The sequence below is a fragment of the Pteropus alecto genome, unplaced genomic scaffold, assembly GCF_000325575.1.
Source record: "Pteropus alecto unplaced genomic scaffold, ASM32557v1 scaffold35, whole genome shotgun sequence".
Classification (NCBI taxonomy): Eukaryota; Metazoa; Chordata; class Mammalia; order Chiroptera; family Pteropodidae; genus Pteropus; species Pteropus alecto.
The window spans coordinates 11,098,558-11,118,779 of record NW_006437828.1 but is presented as its reverse complement, the minus strand read 5'-3'; the positions used below and the strand labels follow the sequence as shown (position 1 = coordinate 11,118,779).

Below are 20,222 nucleotides of genomic sequence, written 5' to 3'. Positions count from 1 at the left end.
CGCCGCCCTCCCCCATGTGCTCTCGGGGGGACTTTGCACCCTCGGCTGCTCGCGTTGGCCGGCAGCATTCTTCAGGAAAACATATCAGTAAGTCACTGGAGCTGAGTTGTTGAGATGACGTCTTAACTACACGAGACAGCATTTACTTGTAACGTTTTGTGAAAATGTGAAAACATGTCATTAGCTATTTCAGTCTTTCCTAATTTTACAAAGTTATGAATTTTCTGGATCGTTACGTTTACCGAATGCTTTACAAGCTATTTCATTTGTTCTCGGCTGGAACGGAGGCAGGTGGCTGTTACAGAACCTTTTGTGACGTAGATCCAAATTATATTTTTAGTCTACTTTTCTTATTTTAATGCACTCTCGCTTTAAATATTTATGTTTAAAAAGAATAATGAATGAATAGTGAGTACAATTAAAATTCTAATATTCTAAATACTTTTAATCTTAGATCTTAAAGATGAAAAATAGATTGCGTCCATAGCCTGCCCTGGGCGTTAGGTGTTCTCAGCATCTTCAGAAAGTGATTGTTGAATGTAGTGGAAAGTAATGTATGGATGGATGGTGGATGGATAGATAGACGGGTGGATGGATGGATGGATGGTGGATGGATAGATAGACGGGTGGATGGATGGATGGATGGGAGGATGGATAGATAGATAATCTTACCTTCAAAATGAGTAAAAATGAGGAATTTAGCATAGCTGGACCTTAGAACAAACCATCAGCTACAGAATACCTTTTCTCATGGCCCACGAACCCATCTGCTGCAAGTACTGTCCTTATTTGGCTAGCGGCGGCATTGCCGGGGTTGGGCAGTCAGTCACCTGGGCCTGAAGTGGGACTGGGAGGGCAGTGACGAGGAAGGCAGGTATAAAAGCTTGCTGAGGAGGTGGTGGAATCAGCATGTGCTGGGTTCGAATCTCCAAAGGTCTCGAGCATCAGGGTTTATGGTGTTTCAGAACCTGACATTTTTAGGGCCCAAGTCGCAAATTACAATAAATAATTCGAATTTAAGAAAATATTTAACCATTGTCCTGCATTTTGTTTTCCCCTTGCTGGAACCCTATTTTTTGAAAGAAGAGTTAAACTTTCAAGTCAGACCCTCCAAACTTAATCAGATCTTTTTAGAGCATCCCATTTTATTTGAAATATCTGCAAAGCAAGCATTCTCATATCGTGTGATTTTTAATTTCTGGTGGTGCTTATTTTTCCTTACTTTCATTTGTCTACGTCTGCATTGTCTACTGGGTTGTAAGGTCCCTGAGGTGGGGACAGTATTTGACTCTTTGATTCTCCAGTGGCTAGCCCCCGATCGTTAGGCATTGTTGATGAGTGTATCAGTGACGGAGTGGGCCGATGGTGAAGGTCATGACCGTCACCTGGCTGTGGCCGGGACATAAGTGTCCTCTCGGCTTCTGTATGCAGTATCCCATTGAGACCACATAGGTGGTAGCTGGCTTTCTTAGTCCTCCCTCAAAATAATTCTTATAGTAGGCAAACTGGGGAGAGAAAAGTGGAAATAAAGGAGCAGTAGGTGAGTCAACTAAAATAAAGATTTCACACTTGACTGGGTTACTTAGGTTCCCGCACTGTTGAGCATCTAATGAAACCACATTTCACTTGAGTATCTTTGTTTTGGTTTGTGTGTCTTCATGGCAGAACGCTGGTGTAAGGTAAAAATTCGTAGGGAGTGGAATCATCATCCATCATTTGTAAATTGAAACCTGAAGCTTTGTGCTGAAGACTTTTCTGGAATAACTCAGGCTTACCCCAAAGCTAAGATTGATTATTCCCTCTAGTATAGAACTGCTTTCTCTGTAGAGCTCGTTTTTGATCGTGTAAAATTCTAATTGGAGTTTGAATAGTACATGAGATACAGGCATCCATTTGCATTATCAAATGGACAAGTGGGATACTGTAAAACTAGTCCATTGTCACCTGACAGGCACGATTATTTCAAACCCTTGAGTTAAGTCAATTGCTTGGAATATTGGAGTGGAATAAACTAAAAGTTCTAACTGGAACTCAGCAGAAAGAATGTCTTGTTTATTTACAAGGACTAGACTTTCATGTTACCAGTTATGCATAATTTTTAAACTTTTAGTTTGCTTAAGTTACATTAATATTCAGTCCAGGCAAAGTTCTAACTAATCTTCAATCCACTTGGGTTTCAGGTGTTAAAAATGGACCGACAAGGCGTGATGCTTTCGAAGGCTCGCAGGAAGGCTGTAAGCACCTCGTCAGACCTCATGAGGAATCCGAAAAGAGAAGGAAAGGCCAAAAGGTTGGTGTGTGAAAATATTATTTTAAACTCTCCAGCGCTGCTACATCATAATGTTCCACCCCGGGTTAACGAAACAGAAACCAGTCCGTCCGACTTGAATTTTATTTTTTAAAACGATCGATTACGGGTAGATTGGAGCACAATGACATTAAAACTGAGAGCTGGCGAGTTACTGTGGACGGAGCAAGCTCTCTCCACGGCTTGGCCAGCGCGTTTCCTGCTGGTAACAAAGCCGACAGCTTCCCTGTTGTCTGTGCCAGCCCCTGTTCTTTACCTGCACACTGTGCGTGAACATTCGCCGGGTAGGAGGTGAGCAGCACAGGTGTCGTTCACCTGCGAGCCAGGTCCGACCGCAGGTGTCGGGGTGAGGCTTCCCATGCCGGCCCCGGCGCCCGCCCCTGTCCCGACCGACACACGCTCCTGGTCGGTTTCTGATTCTCATTACTCACCTTTGAGTTCGCCGCTCACCGTCCTGCGCCTCGTTTGTATGCGGCAGGAAAGTACAAGTGAAACCTGAATTCCAGACGGTAGGAAAGCCGTGCCAGTGATCAAGGAACACGGGACAGGGCCGCGGGTGGCATCTACACCGGCGGGTGGCGTCTACACCGGCGTCCAGCTCCCGCCGGGCAGGCCAGACAGACGCGCGCTGATTGTACCTGGGAGGGGCAACGCACACCTTCTGTGACAGTGGTTAAAAGAAGCTTGAGGTGACAGATTTCATGACAGTCAGTTGTAAGTGGTGGAAACTTAGGTCCCTCCACACGGCACTCTCCTGGCCCATCCTCGTCCCCATCCACCACAGCCTTTTCCCGAACGGGTCGAGAAGCTGTCATGCGTTGGGGCAGTGTTTCCCAACTCCGTTGCTGTCACCTGGCTCGTGCCCGCAGACCATCTGATGCTGTTTCGTAAGTCCTGGGCAGCAGGGTTTATAGAAGCCCCCTGCGGTGACTAACGTGAAGCCATTTTGTGCCTTAGGGACTTTGTTTAGCTTAAGCAAATAATTTATCCTGGAAGAAGAGTTGTTTCTAAAGCCTTCTCATATAAAGCAATTTCATTGTTTAGACTCTTAAAGGCAAAAGCCTAAAATCCTGATTGGTTTGTGTAGGGCGAAGTGTTTTAGTTAGAAGTGCACATTTCGATAACATTGTAGAGCGATGATGAGTGGTCGCGGCTTATAGTACAGACTAAAAGGGAGAGTGATAGACATTTCTTAAAATGCAATATTAGATCTTACAGATAACAGCTCGCCAGCACGTAGAGGTCGCCGAACGTGGGTGTGGGGAGAGGAGTTTGTAGCGATACCGTGCGTGTGAGTCAAGGACAGTGCTGTTTAGTTGCCTGGTGTCACACGTGTGCCGTGGAGTTGCCGGGTTCTCTCTGTGAGTCGAGTGCAAGTTTCTGATCTGTGACCTGCAGGTATGATGTTAGTCTTGAGGGTTACGATGGCATCTCAGCCATTGTCTTTTTTCCCCAGCGAAACCGAGTTCTCACCTGCTTGTTTCTTCCTTGTTAGATTTTAAGGCCACCTGTGTCAAAGTGAAATTTAAAACTTCTTTATATAGTCATGTTTTTATGTATGAGCATGTGTGAGGGGATGAGCACAAAACTTGTTGCTGTTTCCCAAAAAATACCTCGTCATTTAAGTTAAATGTTGGAAAAAGCAAGTGTCCAGGAATCCCTTTCACGAGCTCGTTATTAAAGCAGAGGATCGAGAACACTGCCGTCTGGCGCGTGGGACCTGCGTCGCTCGCTTCCACGGGCCGAACCGGTTTCACGCAGCCGTGATCTTTGTGTCCTGTGTGTTCAACCCGAAGGGCTCACACGGGTAACGTCCTCTCTGGGAAGCCCCGCCCAGCTGGCCTGATGACAGCCGTTAGTCCTGTTCTGGGTGACACGCGGGCCTCTGGGCGGTGGGCACAGATGCTGGTGCGTCCAGAGGGATGCTCGAGACCGCCAGCCGGTTCTTGGTAGAGTCTCGTCATCTCTGGTCTCCCTGGTTCTGCGGCCGTGCCCGAGCGTGGCCTTTGTCGCTGGCCTGCCGCAGGGCCGCCGGACGTCGTGCCGGCGATCTGCTTGGAGACCTCTCTCGGCCCTCCGCTCCTGCGAAGTCGGTCACACGTTGCCTTTCCCCCGACTTCTTCTTGTGTCCGTCCTTCGTAGCTCCTTATTTCATTCCGGAAAATTTCTGCTGGTTTTGCTTTCATTTCGCCTTTCCCATCTTCACAAGTCTCTGCGACGATGGTAAACTTAGATCCTGAGTTTCAAATTTTACTTACGGTGTTTTCCGTTCTCGTAATTCTATTGCATTTCTCTTTTAATCATTTCCAGGGCTTCGCCAGAGTCATTAGTCTTGTCTTCCATTCCTCTGAGCACAGTCGGCGTATTTGTTTTGAAGTCTGTGCCTGGCGACCTCTGTCTGGTTGGCTGTCGTTTCCTTGGTCTTCAGTGCATGCTGCTCTGATGTGCCTGGTTGTTTCTGAGGCATCTCCCTCCAAGGGTTGATATGATTGGAAGCTGGGCCTCTATCCCTGGGAGGCCAGCTGTGCCCAGGGGACACTGGGCCTCAGATGCTGGCCCACCTCTGACAGTTGGCCCTCCTGGCATAATCCACCGTCTTGGCGGCTCGGCAGCGTCTTCACGTGGCTGGTGTTTGCTTGTTTCTTTGCAGTCTGCCCAGCTCTCCTGACGGCTCCCAGTCCAGTGGGTGTCCAGGACTACGCAGCCTACCGTCCTGGAGATAATGGGCATGTTTTTACGGCCATTTAAAAGTAGAGACAGGATGAATCCTCTGTGGGAAGAGCAGCAACACACCTGGGCAGCAGAAAGGACTTTGACAGTGAACATTCCAGTCGTTGGCTGCAAAGGACACATTCGTATCTCTAAGGGCTGAAAACAAATGTAACGCAGGATTATTGCCTCTCAGAGCTGTAACTTCCATGAGAGGCTTTTTGGTGTAGTACCCACTTTTACTGGGAAAAGTCACTTTGTAAATTAGTGGGACACTATCTTTTTTAAACCTATTACTTTAAATATATGTTTATACGTTTGTTAAACCTCTTTTATCTTGAGAATCCAGTTAAGCAACTTAATTACATCCATGATCTAAGCTTATAATACATAGGTCACTGACAAAGATGTTTCTGTCATCTTTTCAGGGGAAGAAATATAAAATGTTATGACAAATCTTAACCTATTTGTTGCTGGTTTAATATTGTCAGACATAGAGCCAGAACGAGCTAACTATAAGATTACTGCTGATACTATGGTAAACACATGAAATTTCTTTCTTCAAAATTTTTTGTTTATTGTACTACTGTTATTTTTGTTGTTCAAAATATTATTATCCTCAGGAAAATTTTTTTTTAAGGTAAGTCATCAACTGGATAGTTTTTCCTAAGTGGCCGTTTTTAAATCCCATTTTGAAGCCATCGCTGCCAAGCAAGATTGTCCCATGAGAGGGCATGCTGTGGGTCAAAGCACAGAAATGTTTACAGCTGGCTTTCATAAGCTTGCAGGCTGAGAGAGAGACGGGGGACCAAATAAATACTTCTTATTATACAAGTGTACTTATTTTGTCAGTGGTTTAAAAAAGAAAAGATACTACGCCCCAGATCAAATACTTAAATTTCTACACTCTTTTATTTTTGTTTATTTCTATATTTTAATTACAGTTGACGTTCAATATTCTGTTAGTTTAATTACGTGTACGGCATAGTGGTTGGACATTTCTATAACTTCCTGAGTGGTCCCCTGATGAGTCTATTACAGTATTAGTGACTGTATTCCCTGTCCTGTACTTTTCATCCCCGTGACTATTCTGTGACTGCCAATTCGTACTTCTTAACCCCTCTGCCTTTTTTTACCCAGCTGCCCAACACCCCTTCCATCAGGTAGCCGTCAGTTCTCTGTATTTATGGATCTGTTTCTGTTTTTGTTCATTTATTTTGTGTTTTAGATTCCTCAGATAAGTGAAATCAGATCGTATTTGTCTTTCTCTGTCTGACTTATTTAACTTAGCATAATACCCTCTAGGTTCATCCATGGTTGTCACAAATGGTGAGATTTCATTCATTTTTTCTATGAGTAATATTCTGTTGTATATATTCACCACGTCATCATGGATTGATCACTTAGGTGTGGGTATGTTCCTGGGCTCTCTCTTTTGTTTCATTGATTTATACTCCTGTTTTTATGCCAGTACCATGCTGTTTTGGTTATTATAACTTTGTAGTATAGTTTGATGTCAGATAGTGTGATACCACTAAGCTATTTGGGGTCTTTTGTGGTTCCATATAAATTTTAGGATTATTTGTTCTAGTTCTATGCAAAATGCCATCGGTGTTTTGATAGGGATTGCATCGTATCTGTAGATGGCTTTGGGTAGTGCGGACATTTTAATAATGTTAATTCTTCCCATCCACGTGCACGTTATATGCACCTTCTTCAGTTGCTTTCTCCAGTGTCTTCTACTTTTACAAATACAGGTTTCTTGCCTCCTTGGTTAAATTTATTCCTAGGTGTTCTTTTTGATGAAGGTATAAATGGGATTGTTTTTTAATTTCTCTTTCTGATAGTTGTTGGCATGCAAAAATGCAACAGATTTCTGAATAGTAATTTTATATCCTGCTACTTCACTGAATACATTTATCAGTTCTAATATTTTTTGGTCGGAATCTTTAGGGTTCTCTCTCTATAGTGTCATGTCATATGCAAATAATAGTTTTCTCTCTTTCCAATCTGGATGCCTTTTATTTCTCTTTCTTGTCTGATTTCCGTGGCTGGGACTTCCAATAATATGCCGAATGACCGTGATGAAAGCGGACATTCTTATCTTATTCCTGACCCTAAGGAAAACACTTAGCTTTTCGCCGTCAAGTAGGTTAGCTGTGGGTTTGTTATATATGGCCTTAATTATGTAGAGGTATGTTCCCCCTCGTCCCACTTTGCCAAGAATTTTTACCATAAATGGATGCTAGATTTTGTCAAATACTCTTTCGCATCTTCTAATATAATCATATGGTTTTTAACCTTGTTTTATGTGATATATCATGCTAATTGACTTGTGGATAGTAAACCAACCTTGCATCCCAAGGATAGATCACACTTTTACAAGCTTCTTAAATACTGTAGAAAACAAATGATGAATAACAGCTTGCTCATGTTCCAATAGTTGCTTGTTCTCACATTTTTACTGAGATATGAGGCCTTTAAAACACAGACTGTGTCCTATTCACCTTTTAATACTCAGCATAATACAGTACCATGCACAAGATAAGTGGTTAGTAAATATTTGCTGAGTAGATAAGGGATGCACTAATTTCCCTTCTGGTTTTTAACTGAACATGTCACGCCATTTCCGGCGCTTTTAACCATCACACGATAGTGTCGTCATCATCATCATATTGCCTCACTTCTTTTTTTAATATTTTCCCTTATCTTAGGGAGTGATTTTGTATCAATGAAAACAGAAAAGCTTTGCATCGCAGAGCATCCTTCTGGAAAGCATGCCACCTGAGCCGGGCCGCCTGGGTTCAGACCCCAGCTGGCTGCGTACTCATTCTGTGCTTCTGCTTCCTCGTTTATAAAACGGGCACAATAATTGTGCCAAGCTCAGAGAGTTTATACTAGTTAAGTGAGCTGAAGCACACACGGGCTTGAGGATAATACGTGGAAGCAGTCAATGATGTTAGCTCTTTTTCCAACACAAATGTGGCTGAAAATTATGTCCAAATATCGACCGTCCTTTGTTTCACAGCTGTGACTCCGAGTAGCCTGGGTCTGTGTCACTCCGACTGCCCTGTTCCTGCCCCACACAGACTTCCACGTGTCTTTCGTGAAAATGGCCTTCAGAATTCCAGGGTGGTCTGAATGCTGTCTCTTACTGGAGTTACCACCGACCACAGTTACGCTTGGACCAAAACAGGACCTCTGGGCGTAGTGGCAGGGAGAGTGAGGACATATTTGAAATGCACCCCCCACCCCCCCACCCCCATGGTTCTGAAGGGATGATCACCCTCCCCGGCGAGAACTCTTATAGGGTCAGATGGAGCCACGCCTCGTTATGCCATCTCAGGAAGCGATCCCATCACCTCACCCCGGAGGCAGGGCGTGCGGGTTTGTAGTCAGTGATCCCTGCCTTGGTGATCCTCATGGTTCCTGACAGATGCTCTCCTGTTCTCATATCATTGGAACCACCTGAAAATAACCGAGACCTATCGACAGCCCTGTGCACGCTGTCCATCACATCCTGATTGCCACTGCCAATCGCTGTCCTTCCCCGAGCACCCCGACCTCTTTGTAGATCGAGTGTTCTGTTTTGCTGTCACACAGAGGTGCTGGAGAGCAGGTGTATGTCGGAGATCGCTGATCATGCCTTCACTGTGGAGGCAGCTCGTGTGGGTCTGGCTTCTCCAAAGAAGGGCCCTTGCAGGGGAGAGAAGGTAGACGGGCACCAGCGGTGGGGAGAAAGAAATACGGGAGGTGAGAGAGGACTCGGGAGGTCTAGGGCGGGAGCAGCTTGTGCAGGCTGTCACGGGCGCGGAAGAAGAGAGCCCGAGGGAGGTGGAAGTCTTCTTGAATAAAGAAAATAGGGCATTCGAGCCACTTTTCATTTAATACGGAGAGTTTCCTCTTCCTCACGTCCTCTCCTCTGGAAGTTCCCTGAGCGAGCTCTTCCCCGTCTCCGGGAGACGCTGGCATTTCGTGGATGTGCTTCTACCATTCGCAGCCTGTCCAGGCCCTTGGCTGTTGGCCATCAGATCGTGTACTTGGCTGGAAGCATTGAACCCTGTGGGTTGTTTTGTTTTTAAGTTTAACTTTCAAGTTGACATAGCAGTGACTCATCCGAAGAACAGGTGATATTTATTTTGTTTCTTGACAATTCCGGGTGAATCTGTTGTTATGACTTGCTTAGGGGATTTGCCACACTTCCTGGAGGATGACACCCTGTATAAGCATTCACATAAGTAATTTCCCATTGTCCAGGCCGGCTGTGCAGTCGGAGCTGGCCTGTCCCCTGAGCAGGGCCCCTGGGGGCATCACTGATCCACGAGCCCTGGGAGGTTGAAGGCGCCCTTGACTTCTGGCACAGGTGTCTAAAGGGTCTGTAATCGCTTTGATAATCACTTCTGGCACCGTGCACCCGAGGCTGGCCATAGTGGGGGTCGGTGCTCATTATGACAGGTGTCGTGTCCTCCAGCAGATGTCACTTTGTGAAGCCATCTGAGAGCCCGCTGCTCCCAAAGGCGTGACAATTGCTTTTGGCTCCATTATTAGCATGATATTTTTCTCCTGTTATGTGTGAGAAAAAAATATTTATATGAAAAACACGAAAACAGAATCTTCAAAGAGGATCTGCGTTGAGCACAGAGCGACTGATGTCGTGTTTGCTCACAGGTGATTCAGGGATTGCAGCTGTGTTTGGACCGGGGTTGGTGGCCGGGGGCCAGTCGGGACTCTGCACCCCAGTCTCGGGCGCCCTTGGGGGTCATGGGGCCATGTGAAGGTGGGGGACACAGCCATGAGACGCAGAGCAGAAGCCTGCCTAATCCGCATCGGCTCTCCGGGGGCCGTGGGGGGCGCTGGGCGGAGGAGGGCTGTGCCCAGAGGTGGCTGGTCACAGCTGCCAGCTCCGAAGGTCCAGCCAGCTCACTATACTGTCTGGGGAATGTTGGCCTAATGATCGGTAACCATGGTAACTTGCTTTAGAAATATCAAATTCATCAGACACTCAAACAAAATAATGTGCTGAAGTAGCAAACCTGACTCTTTATGTTAAAAAATCCCAAACAACCACATGGCTTCTTGGGGGGTAAGCGCTCTGTGGACCTGTGAAGTGCACAGTCCCAGGCCTCCCTGACACACACTGGGCACAGAGCATGCTGTGCCGGGGCCGTCCGTGCGTGTCAACCCCCTGCTCCCGCCAGCGCCCCTCTCCCCCACATCTCTGTCCTGAGATCTGTGGTCCAAGCCAGTCTCGGGCATTCTGCCCCTCTCCCCAGGAATCTTCGGGACTGTGACTCACTGCTGCTCGGGGCGACGTGAAGGGGCGTTATCTGGGAGCTTCTTAGGAGTGTCCTTTCACACAGACAGCCCTGGGAGCGGCGTTTGCCTGCCCCTTGGAGCTGTTAGGGGCGAATGTGTCCCCTCGGAACCACAGGCCGAGGAGGAGGCCGGAAGACCCACGGGGGGCGGGGAGTGGGTGCTGCAGCCTCACAGCTCATTTCCCCTGACTTCAGAGGGCGTTGGGACGCGGACTAGTCACTTCATGTGTCATGTCCCCAGGACGGGGTAGACGTAAGTGCACAGAAATGCGCAGCCGTGCGCGTTTGTCCGCAAGGCTGGGCTTCACTTTGGCCGTGGGCGGCTCTCCCGGGCAGGGCCCACGGCATCTTCTCGCCTCTAGCGAGGACCTGTCCAGACTTCGCCTGTCATCAGTCTGTTCAGCGCTCTCGCCTTGTTTTGAAAGTTCTTGCTTTCCAAGTAATATTTAGGAATGTAAATGACTGGCTCTTAAATCAGGATGCTTTAGTAGCTTTAAAAAAAAAAGCATACTCGGAAGGAAAGGGGTTAAATAGAAGAGTGACAGATAAAACCACAACTCAGAATCAATGAGGCGTTATTATAGGCTTCGTTCAAACAATAAAATACGAGGCGTTTCAGATAGATTTTGGCATATACGCATGTGGCTTTTGGACATGGTAGGACTTCGTTACTACATCAGTGGCGAGCCTGTGTCGGAGGAGATGGGATCTACGGCGGCCGTCCAGCCAGAGCGGCTTGGTCTGGAGCCGTGTTCTCACGCAGGTCCATGTGATCAGTGAACTTCAGCTTTGAAGACCTTTTTTTTTTTGAAGTTATGATGTTTTATTTTTCTACAGAAATGTTTTTATTTTTAAATAAAGGCACTAGTTGTAATCTAATTCTGTGCACTTGAAAGGACTCAACTATTTCTGAGCATTGATCAGATTGCGTTTTCTTTCTTTCTTTCTTTCTTTTTTTTTGGTATTTTTCACTATGTCCATCCTGTTCCTCCTGTGAAGTTTTAACAAAAGGAGGGAAAATGGATAGGTAAACATGAGTGAGAAGCCATTGAGGAGGGTTGAGGTCTGTAACATCACCGTGGAGGGATCTGGGGGAAAGACATGTGTCTGTTTCTCAAATAATAGCACTAGCTTGGAAATCCCGTGAGTTTGCCCATTTTCCCCAAATTCAGCCCATTTGTTTCCTAAGGACCAGGCCAGTGGGTCAGCGTTATGTCTAGTGGACGGCGGAGGCCGCGTCTGCCCTGTGCCCCTGTGTCCTCGGGTGGTGGAAGTGGGGGCTCAGGCGCCCTCCGCTCCCCGCAGCCCTCCCCTCCCCCACGCGCTGCGTGCACTTATGGCCAGTGCTGCCGGGCGGGTTATAATTCATCACCGTCATCTGTGTGGGGAGGCAGATGCTCCCAGCGTCCCAGAGTGGGCCAGGGAGAGCCCCTCCGAGCTGTCCCGCGACGCCCTCTGTTCTGTAAGCGCTGCCTGTTCCTCCAGAATGCTGAGCCGTTCTGGGCCCTCATCGGCTCTCCTTGCCCCGGCCCATCCTCTGCGTGGAGAATGGGTAGTATTGTCCACAAGGTCCGGCACTCAGTGCCAGTCTTCGTCCATTCAGGCTGCTGTCAGAATGACAGACTCGGTGGCTTTACCTCTCACAGTTCTGGAGGCCAGGAGTCCAAGGTCAAGGTGCCCGCAGATTTGGTGTCTGGAGAGGACGCCTTCCTGGTTCATAGACAGTGTCTTTCCCCTGTGTCCTCACGTGGAAGGGGGAGGAGGCACGGATCCTGTTTGTGGGGGCTCCATCCTTGTGACCTAACCACCTCCTGAAGACCCCATCCCCTCATACCGTGACACTGGGGGTCAGGTTCCAACATCCGAGGCTGGGGAACACGGACGTGCAGTCTGTGGCAGTGTCCTTGCTGCTGGTCCGGCGTCAGCGCTCATGACACTCTCCACGTTCAGAGCCAGGAGATGGGTGATGTGTGGACCCAATGGGAGTCATAGTTTTAGATGTTAAGTTTGCTAGATAAAATATCTTAACAGGTGAGGTGACCTGTGTGTGTTTGTTAAAGACAATTCGGATGTTAACGACTAAACTGAACGTACATAAGGAAAAAGATACAAAGAAGGACAAGTTACACCACAGCTAGTATCAGAAAGTTAAAGATTTCATGCCCAGTTTTCTGTGGTAAACCCAGCTTTAGAGCACAGAATTTATCAGCAGCCTGCGGGATGCGTGTGGTGAGTGGGCTTCTAGTTTGAACAGACCAGGGTCTCTCGGGCCCGCAGAGTGAGTTTTTCTGAAGACGCTTTAAGTGATGTAGCTGCTGGGCATCGGGAGAGGAGAAGCCCCTCAGGGAGTGACTCGCAGGCTCCGTCTATGTCGTGCTCGGTCTGCGCCTCCTTTCCTCTGCGGTCGGATGGGCATTCACAGACGTCCCCCAGCCGGCTACTGGCTCCGTGGGCCTGTGGCAGCAGCGAATGGAGTCACCAGTCTTGGCTGATGTGTGGCTGTCTCTTTACTTCAGTCTCTTTTACAGAAAAGTAGTTTCACTGTGTATCTGAAATGGTGCCTAAACGCAGAACATTTCAAAGAATGCTTTATTTTTAAAATGTTTCTCTTTTATCACTAATAAAACAAGTGCATTTGTTTAAGTTGACCTACCTTTGATCTTGCTAAAACAATATCAACTAGACTGGTTCCCAGATGTTCATATTCTCTCTCCTCCCCTTTCCTCTGACTACATTAGAACTTCCAGAAAGTGCTTTTGCTAAAAGTAAAAGCAGCGTTTCACCTTCGTGAGTTGTTTTCCACCGGTTAGTGGATGGTTTTGCATGAGCACCTTTCACTGCTTGCTCTGCCTGCCTTTCGGGGTGTGTAGCTGTGTCTGGACAAGTGCTTTTCCCTTCGAGGAAGAAGGCCCTACGTTGAACAGCAATGTTAAAAACATAAGAGTGTTTTTTCCTCTTCCTGTAATAGGCATTCTATAATGGGCGCCTTGAAATGCTTAAATACGTGAGACGTGAGCAGAACAACAGTGGAGACATTAAATTTTCTATTAATACATCGCCGGTAGTAAGAAAAAGGATTCTCCTTTTCCTGAGGCCGTCGTAGAATACAATTTTGCTGTACTTTTTTCATTCCCGAGATCTTCCTACTCAGAACCGAAATGTTAAGATGTATGCTTTACGCTAATGTTTCTTCTCATGTCTGATGAACATAATTAAACCCATGAACAACCCCTGGAAACAAGTGAACTCCCTGGTCTCCAAACGGGGTCCCAGCGGTGGCGGTGCTGGAAGACGCCAGAGGCTGCCTCCGAAGTCTGTGGTTGCTTTCCAGTGCGGGGTGCGGAGGGGACTTGTCGCTAACAGATCAGTGCTGTTCCCATAAGACGTAGCTAAACCAAGGGTGTCATTTTTATCCTCCTTTTAAGAACTAGGAAAAGTCCCCTCTGTCAGCTCATACCATTCCCAAGTGACTTGTCTTATTCTTTCCCTGAAAGTCTTTACAATGTTGACGTTACAGTTTGAGTACAGAGCTGGTTTTTTTTTTACTAGTTGCTTTTTTTTCAGTCACGTAACTTTTATTACAGTATTTTCCAATGTAGAGTTGGCATACAATCTCATATTAGTGTCACGTGTACAGCATAGTGATCAGACACTTCTAGAACTTCTGAAGTCTACCTTTTTTTGTAAACCGCCAGTTTCTGGACCTCTCACCTTGCGTTACAGAGAAGCAAAGGATGTCCGTCGCTGACTGCACAGTCCTCTACGCTCTGCCGACGTAGGCAATTCCTGGAGCCGCAACGTGCTGAGACACTGAACTTTTATCTTTCTTCTCGGCTCTTCACATTCGTCTTCCCTCCATTCACTCACCCGCGTGCTGTGTCCCCTCTCTCCATCCAGGCATAAACCTGGAAGCCACCCTCGTAGGTCCCCTCACCCCCCATGTCATTTATTCCACCTCCTAATTATCTTAAGTCCAGCTCCTTTTTGTCTTCATTGCTGTAGAATATTCCTGAGATACAGTAAATCTACTAAGAACATGTCAGAATAACAAGCAAAGAAAATCAGTAAGCCTGGATTAGGCTGCGGGCATCTGTATTTTTATAACAATTCAAAGGTCAGTTTCTTGTGCATCCGTAGTTGAAAGCCATTGGCCTAAAAGATGCTAGATTTGAATTGGAGAAGCAAGACCCTGACCTAGGTAACATTTTAAGTAATAACTGAAATGATGACGCCATATTGTGTAATAGCCCCACAGATCAGCCAAAACACAGACGAGGACTCAGAACTGTTAGAGAAGCTTTTGACCAGTGTTTTCCGTGGAAATGAAATACGGACAAAGGGAAATAACCAACAGCAAAGACCCTCTATACAGCACATTGACTCCCACTCCGACAGACTGGGCGGTCCTTCCAGTTTCACAGTTCTGCCCGAGATACTCTGCAATCAGCAGCGACATAGCAAACCTAATTATCCTAGCACCTCTCCTTAAAAATGAAAAAAAATATATGTATGTGTACATACATTTTTCCATCTTTGTGATTTCCGGGGGTCCTTTGGAAAATCGCAAAGATAATATTAGGTGTAAATGATAGCCTTAGATTTTCATTTTTTTCTATAGAAATATTTTCCTACAGAGAATCAGGACTAGACTTTCGTATTGTAGGCACAGGCGTTGATCAAGGAACCATAAGAACAGCCCCTGACAGTGAGCGCACTTGGCTAACACCCCTGACACGTTTCCTCGCTTTCTTTCGGAATCAGGTGTGACGAAGTGAAGTCATTGAACCGACTTTCCAGCATTGCTCTCCAGCAGCCTTTTCTCAGCTGGGGCAGACGGACACTTCGGGGCGGAAGGTCGGAGGTCAGGGCGTCCCCGTGGCCACAGCAGATTTAATAGTGACACCCAGATGCTTCTCTCAGCGTGCAGCGTGTTCTTGCAACCTGCAGGTGGATCAGAAAATCGGTAGAGGTTTTACAGTTTTTCAGCTCTGCGACGGTAACCCGTCCGGAGCGATAATCCACATGAACCAAAGCTCTTCAGGTTCTCAGCAGCACAGAGGAGTCCAGAGACCATAAAACCCGAAAACCGCCACTTTTCAGAAAGACAAAAATCACATTTTAAAAACAAACAACAAAAAAAAACAAAGGCACGTGCATAGTTACGTTCCTGTGTCAGTATTTCTCTGCGTAAACTTAACCCTTCCTATCGATTATGCTTTCTAGCCAGAGTTGCTAAATCACACTTCACAGAAAACTGGCAGCGAGCAGAGAGGCGTCGTGCCCAGGCATTTTCGCAGAGCAGCGAGGCTGGCATCACAGCGTTCTACCCATGCCTCTTTTAGGCCCCTTTAAAGTGGCGAAAATGAACACGTTTATTGACGTGACTCAAAAAAATAGCTTCTCTGTGGCCTCTAAAAATAATTAAAAATATGTAAAATTAAAATTATGCTTGGTTAGCAGTGTTTCAGCGTACTGTCTTATAACTTGCTGAGTGACCCAGCGACTTTTAAATTAATTCAATATTGGACCAGGGTTTATATTACCTAATCTAAGATAAACTGAAGCACATTAAAATATTTTTATTTGAGCGAAAATTAATTTGACTCGTGGGCACGCCAAGCTGGAATAGGTTAGGCGTCCCCTACCAACGGGAGCCGGGGACACTCGTACAGAAGAGACAGAAGCAAAGCGAGAAAGTTACTCAATTGGCTGTAGCTTAACTGGTTCTTACTTGGGAAAGCGTCGTCAGCTGTCATGATCCGTCGTCATTAAGCTGTGACTTTGCAACCCTGAGGGGTTCACAGGCTCAATTTTGGTTCCCCAGGTGGGTGAGTGAGGTTCCGCAGCCACCAGCCTAATGGCCTCCTTGCTTAGTGAACATTGACGGTCCTGGAAATTGTCTTCACGTTGACACGTCACAGAACACAGTTAGTATTGATGCAAAAAGACTGTAGAGTAATCATTCAATTTGATTTGTCACAGATTTACACTTTGTAAAATCTTAAACATTATAGGAGTAATCTTTTTTTTTATCAGAAAACCTGTTTAAGTTTAGGAAAAATCAACCCACGTAGAATAAAATGTATGTTTGTCTTATATGTAACGTGGGTAACTCAGATTAGACAGAGCTTTTTCAGTAAACTAAAATGATTAAATTAGTCTTAATTTCCAAATACATTAGGTATGTGGATTTGAATTCCTAAAACATTCTGAGTTAGTTATAATTTCAGCCACTGGTCATGGGTAAAGACAAATACCAAAACCAGTCTAGACTTCAAAGAGCTGTGCTCCTTCCTGGTGGGCATGAAAATCTTAATTAATTTTAACTCAAAATGGTCAAATAAGCAAGCAGAAAAAAAAAAGACTAACAGACCATGTCTTTTGTTGTCTCTTACCCAAAGGAGACTAGATCTCTCCAATCCCCGAATTAATTTATACAGAGCACCAAGCGACCAGACCGCGAAACCAAACCCCCAGCGTGCCCGTCTGGGCGAGTGCAGGCATGCCCGGTTTCTCGGCGCTTCGTGGAATCCGCTTCAGTTCTGCCGATGGCGGGCTCCACCCGCAAAAAGACTGACTTGCTGAAGCCTCCGAGGGCGGTTAGATTTTTTTTTGCAGTAAAGTATTTTTTAATTAAGGTACACACATATTTTTAGACATAATTCTACTGCACACTTAATAGAGTCGGTATAGTGTAAAAAAGCTTTTATTGCACTGAGAGATCAGAAATCTGTGTGACTGGCTGTATTGTGATGCTGGCTTTTGTTGCGGTGGTCTGTAACCAAACCCACAGAATCTCTGAGGTGTGCCTTTGTCCATCGCTAAAACAAAGTTAAAGCTAGTAGAAAGGAAAATTAACATCAGAAAGGCAGAGAGCCAGCAGAGTTCTGTGGCCACTTGGAGTCTTCTCTGGGAGCCGACAGAAGAGGTGGGGGTCCTACCTGTGTACCTGCTACCTGCGTGGGAGTGCCCCTCCGAAGAGGCAGACTGCCTCCTGCTGTCAGTCTATTGGAAGACCTCCAAAACTGTTAAAAGACGATTTCTTTAAAGGTACGTCATAACTCCCTCACTAATAGAAAACAGGACTTGTTAAAGATTTTTTTAGCTTGTTTGCAATAGGACCAGAAAGCCATTGTGTCCTATTCAGAGGAGAATCCTCAGAGCAGACATGTCCACAGGCCTTTAGGAGTGCCCAGACAGCTTTGTTAGTGGATCAAAGCTGGCGTTTTCCCCAGTGGGAGAGGGAAGTCCACTGGACCCCCACTGGACAGATTTTGCATTTCTGTAGAGAAGAATTATTTGCATTGCTATCAATTTCCTACAACTAACAGAGCTGTAAAACAGCTTTAGGACAATGAGAGGCTTAAACCTCATAAGAAGAGAGCACTGGCCAGTGTGCTTGCGCGTGTGTGCGTGCGTGCACGTGTGCGTGCGCGTGTGTGCAGGTTTCCATCCAAGAGTCTTCCTTCCAGCCTTGATTCTATGACTGTTTCTCCTGTTTATCATATGTCTCTCCATTTCCCCATCCATCAACCTTATTACTCATTTCTAGATAACTTGCAGATATCAAGACATGTCATTTTTTAAGGAGCTCCCTGGATGAATCAGGAGAATTATACTGGATATATTTTCCAGTTCCTAATGTACAAGATCAGATAAGTAGACACGTTATTCTTAATAATTGCTGTTTTCGTTTCATCGCCGTGTGCCCGGCCAGGGCCATCTGTCACGCCTGTCTGAGCATGCGCTGTCTGTCTTGGCTCCCGTCAGCTCATCCTCTAGGGAGAGCTCGTGACTCGAGTTTTGTAGCTGGATCCTGCACATGACCTTTAGTCTTCCAGATTCCTTATCAGGCGTCTGAGTCCAAGTCAGAGGGACGTGGATGTGCAGCGTTCTTTTTCTTTTTTTCCTTTTGTATATTTTTTCTTTTCATTTAGACTTCTATTTTGGATTTTGAGTTTTCTTATGAAAACAGTTCCTCTCCCCCTGGGATGAGAGGAACTATCAAGCGTCCACTTGACCACTGTGCAAGCCCTACTTCACGCGGACCTAGTGGGGGTATTCTTGAGTCTCTTTTCTTGAGGGGTATTAATAGATAAGATACTAGTAGAATAGATTAAAAGAGTATATGTCTGGATATACATATATACATATATATATAGTGTACGTACTTGTTTCCCATTTTGTATTTATCCATTTATAATAAATACATAACAAATACAGTGAGCGCTTGTTGTCTGCCGGGCACTGTCCTGGGTATTGGGGGCGGGGAGGGGGGTTGAAAAGCAAACACAAGGTCCTGCCCTCGTGGAGTTTATGTTCCACTATGCGTGGGGGACAGTGATGAGGCAGTAAGCAGGATCAGTAAGGTGGATAGTGCGATAAATGCTAGAAAGAAGCCTGAGAAGAGGGAGTAGTGACAAGGTCTGTTGCTGTGGGGCTGCAGTCCAGATGGTGGCCCAGGGACGTTCTCCCTGAGAAGGTGACCCTCTAGTTAAGCCCCAGAGACACAGGTGTCAGGGAAGAGCATCCCAGGCAGAAGGAACCACGGGTGCAAAGACCCTGGGCTAGAAGTTGGTCTGTCATGGTCAAGGGCACTGTGGCTGGAGCAGCGTCAGTGCTGGGGTCGGGGAGGGAGCAGAGGCGCCTGGTAGAGGGCCTCGTGCCCGAAGCGGCACGCGGAGCCGGCGGAGGCTGTGAGGACGGGAGGGACGCAATCTACCTGTGAGTTCACAGTCCGGCTCCGGCTCTGTGATGAGCATGGATGTGAAGTCTCAAGGATTTGAGCAGGAAGACGATTTAAGGGGCTTGGTCAGTAATCCGTGCGAGGTGATGGGATGAGGTGTCGGGAGTGGAGTTGGCGAGGTGGTCAGATTCTGGATAGATTTGAAAGGTCAAGTTGACAGGATGGGCTGATGGATTGGACCTGGGGTGTGAGGGAAAAAAACCAGGAGTCGATGATGTTGATGCTTTTGACCGGAGCGAGAATGGAATTGCCATTATCAGGCGAAGCTGTGGAAGGAGCAGGTTGCTTTGGGAGAGAAGATCGGCACTTTAATTGCTGTTTTCTTTCATTGTGATAAAATATGTATAGAAAGTTTCCACTTTAATCATTTTTAAGTGTACGGCTCAGTGACAGTGTTTAATGTAGTGCAGCCACCACCGTCTACTTCTAAAGTGGTTTCGTCACCAAAATAAAAGTGTACTCCCGCCCCAGCCTCTGGTAACCTCCAACCTTCTTCCTGCCTTCGAATTGCCCTGTTCTAGGTATTCCACAGAAGTACAGTCATACAATATCGATCCTTTTTTGGCTGGCCGTTTTCACGCAGCACGATTCAAAGAGTCATCCGTGTTGTCGTATGTATCAGAGCGTTGTTACTTTCTGTGGCTGAATAATATTCCACTGCTTGTGCATACCGGATTTATTTTATCACCTAGGTGGTTTTCACCTGTCCACAGTGAATGATGCTGCTGTGAAAATTCTCACAGGTGTTTGGGTCCCTGTTTTCAATGTGTTGTTTTTGTTATATACGTGGGAGTAAATTTGCTGGTTATGTGGTGATTCTGTGTTTAACTTCCGGATGCGACACCAGACCGTTTTCCACGGTAGCTGCATCTGGCTTCGACACCCTCTCCAGTGCTTGCTATTTTGACACGTTTTTCATTACAGCCACCCTAGGAGAGGCGAAGTAGTGCCTCGCTCAGGTTTTGGTTTCGATTTCCCTAGCGACTAATAATGTAGCACAGCTTTCATATGTTCATTATCCATTTGCTTTTCTTCGGAACCATGTCTATTTGCCCATTTTTCCTTGTTTTACTGTTTTCGTTTTTGAGTTGTAGGAGTTCTTTATATATTAAACCCTCATCAGATAGATTTTTGGCAAATCTTT

The 20,222-nt window shown here is 46.2% G+C and overlaps 1 protein-coding gene across 11 annotated transcripts in view; it reads left to right on the top strand.

Moving 5' to 3' along the window:
• The window catches only part of MCPH1 (microcephalin 1), a 194,589-nt gene that overhangs the window by 34,104 nt on the left and 140,263 nt on the right, over positions 1-20,222 (top strand). For all 11 annotated transcript variants that reach the window (XM_025049003.1, XM_025049005.1, XM_015591822.2 and 8 more), the window contains exon 9: positions 2,181-2,290. In XM_025049003.1, coding sequence (XP_024904771.1) covers positions 2,181-2,290 — 110 coding nt within the window. The remainder of the gene's footprint in view (positions 1-2,180; positions 2,291-20,222) is intronic.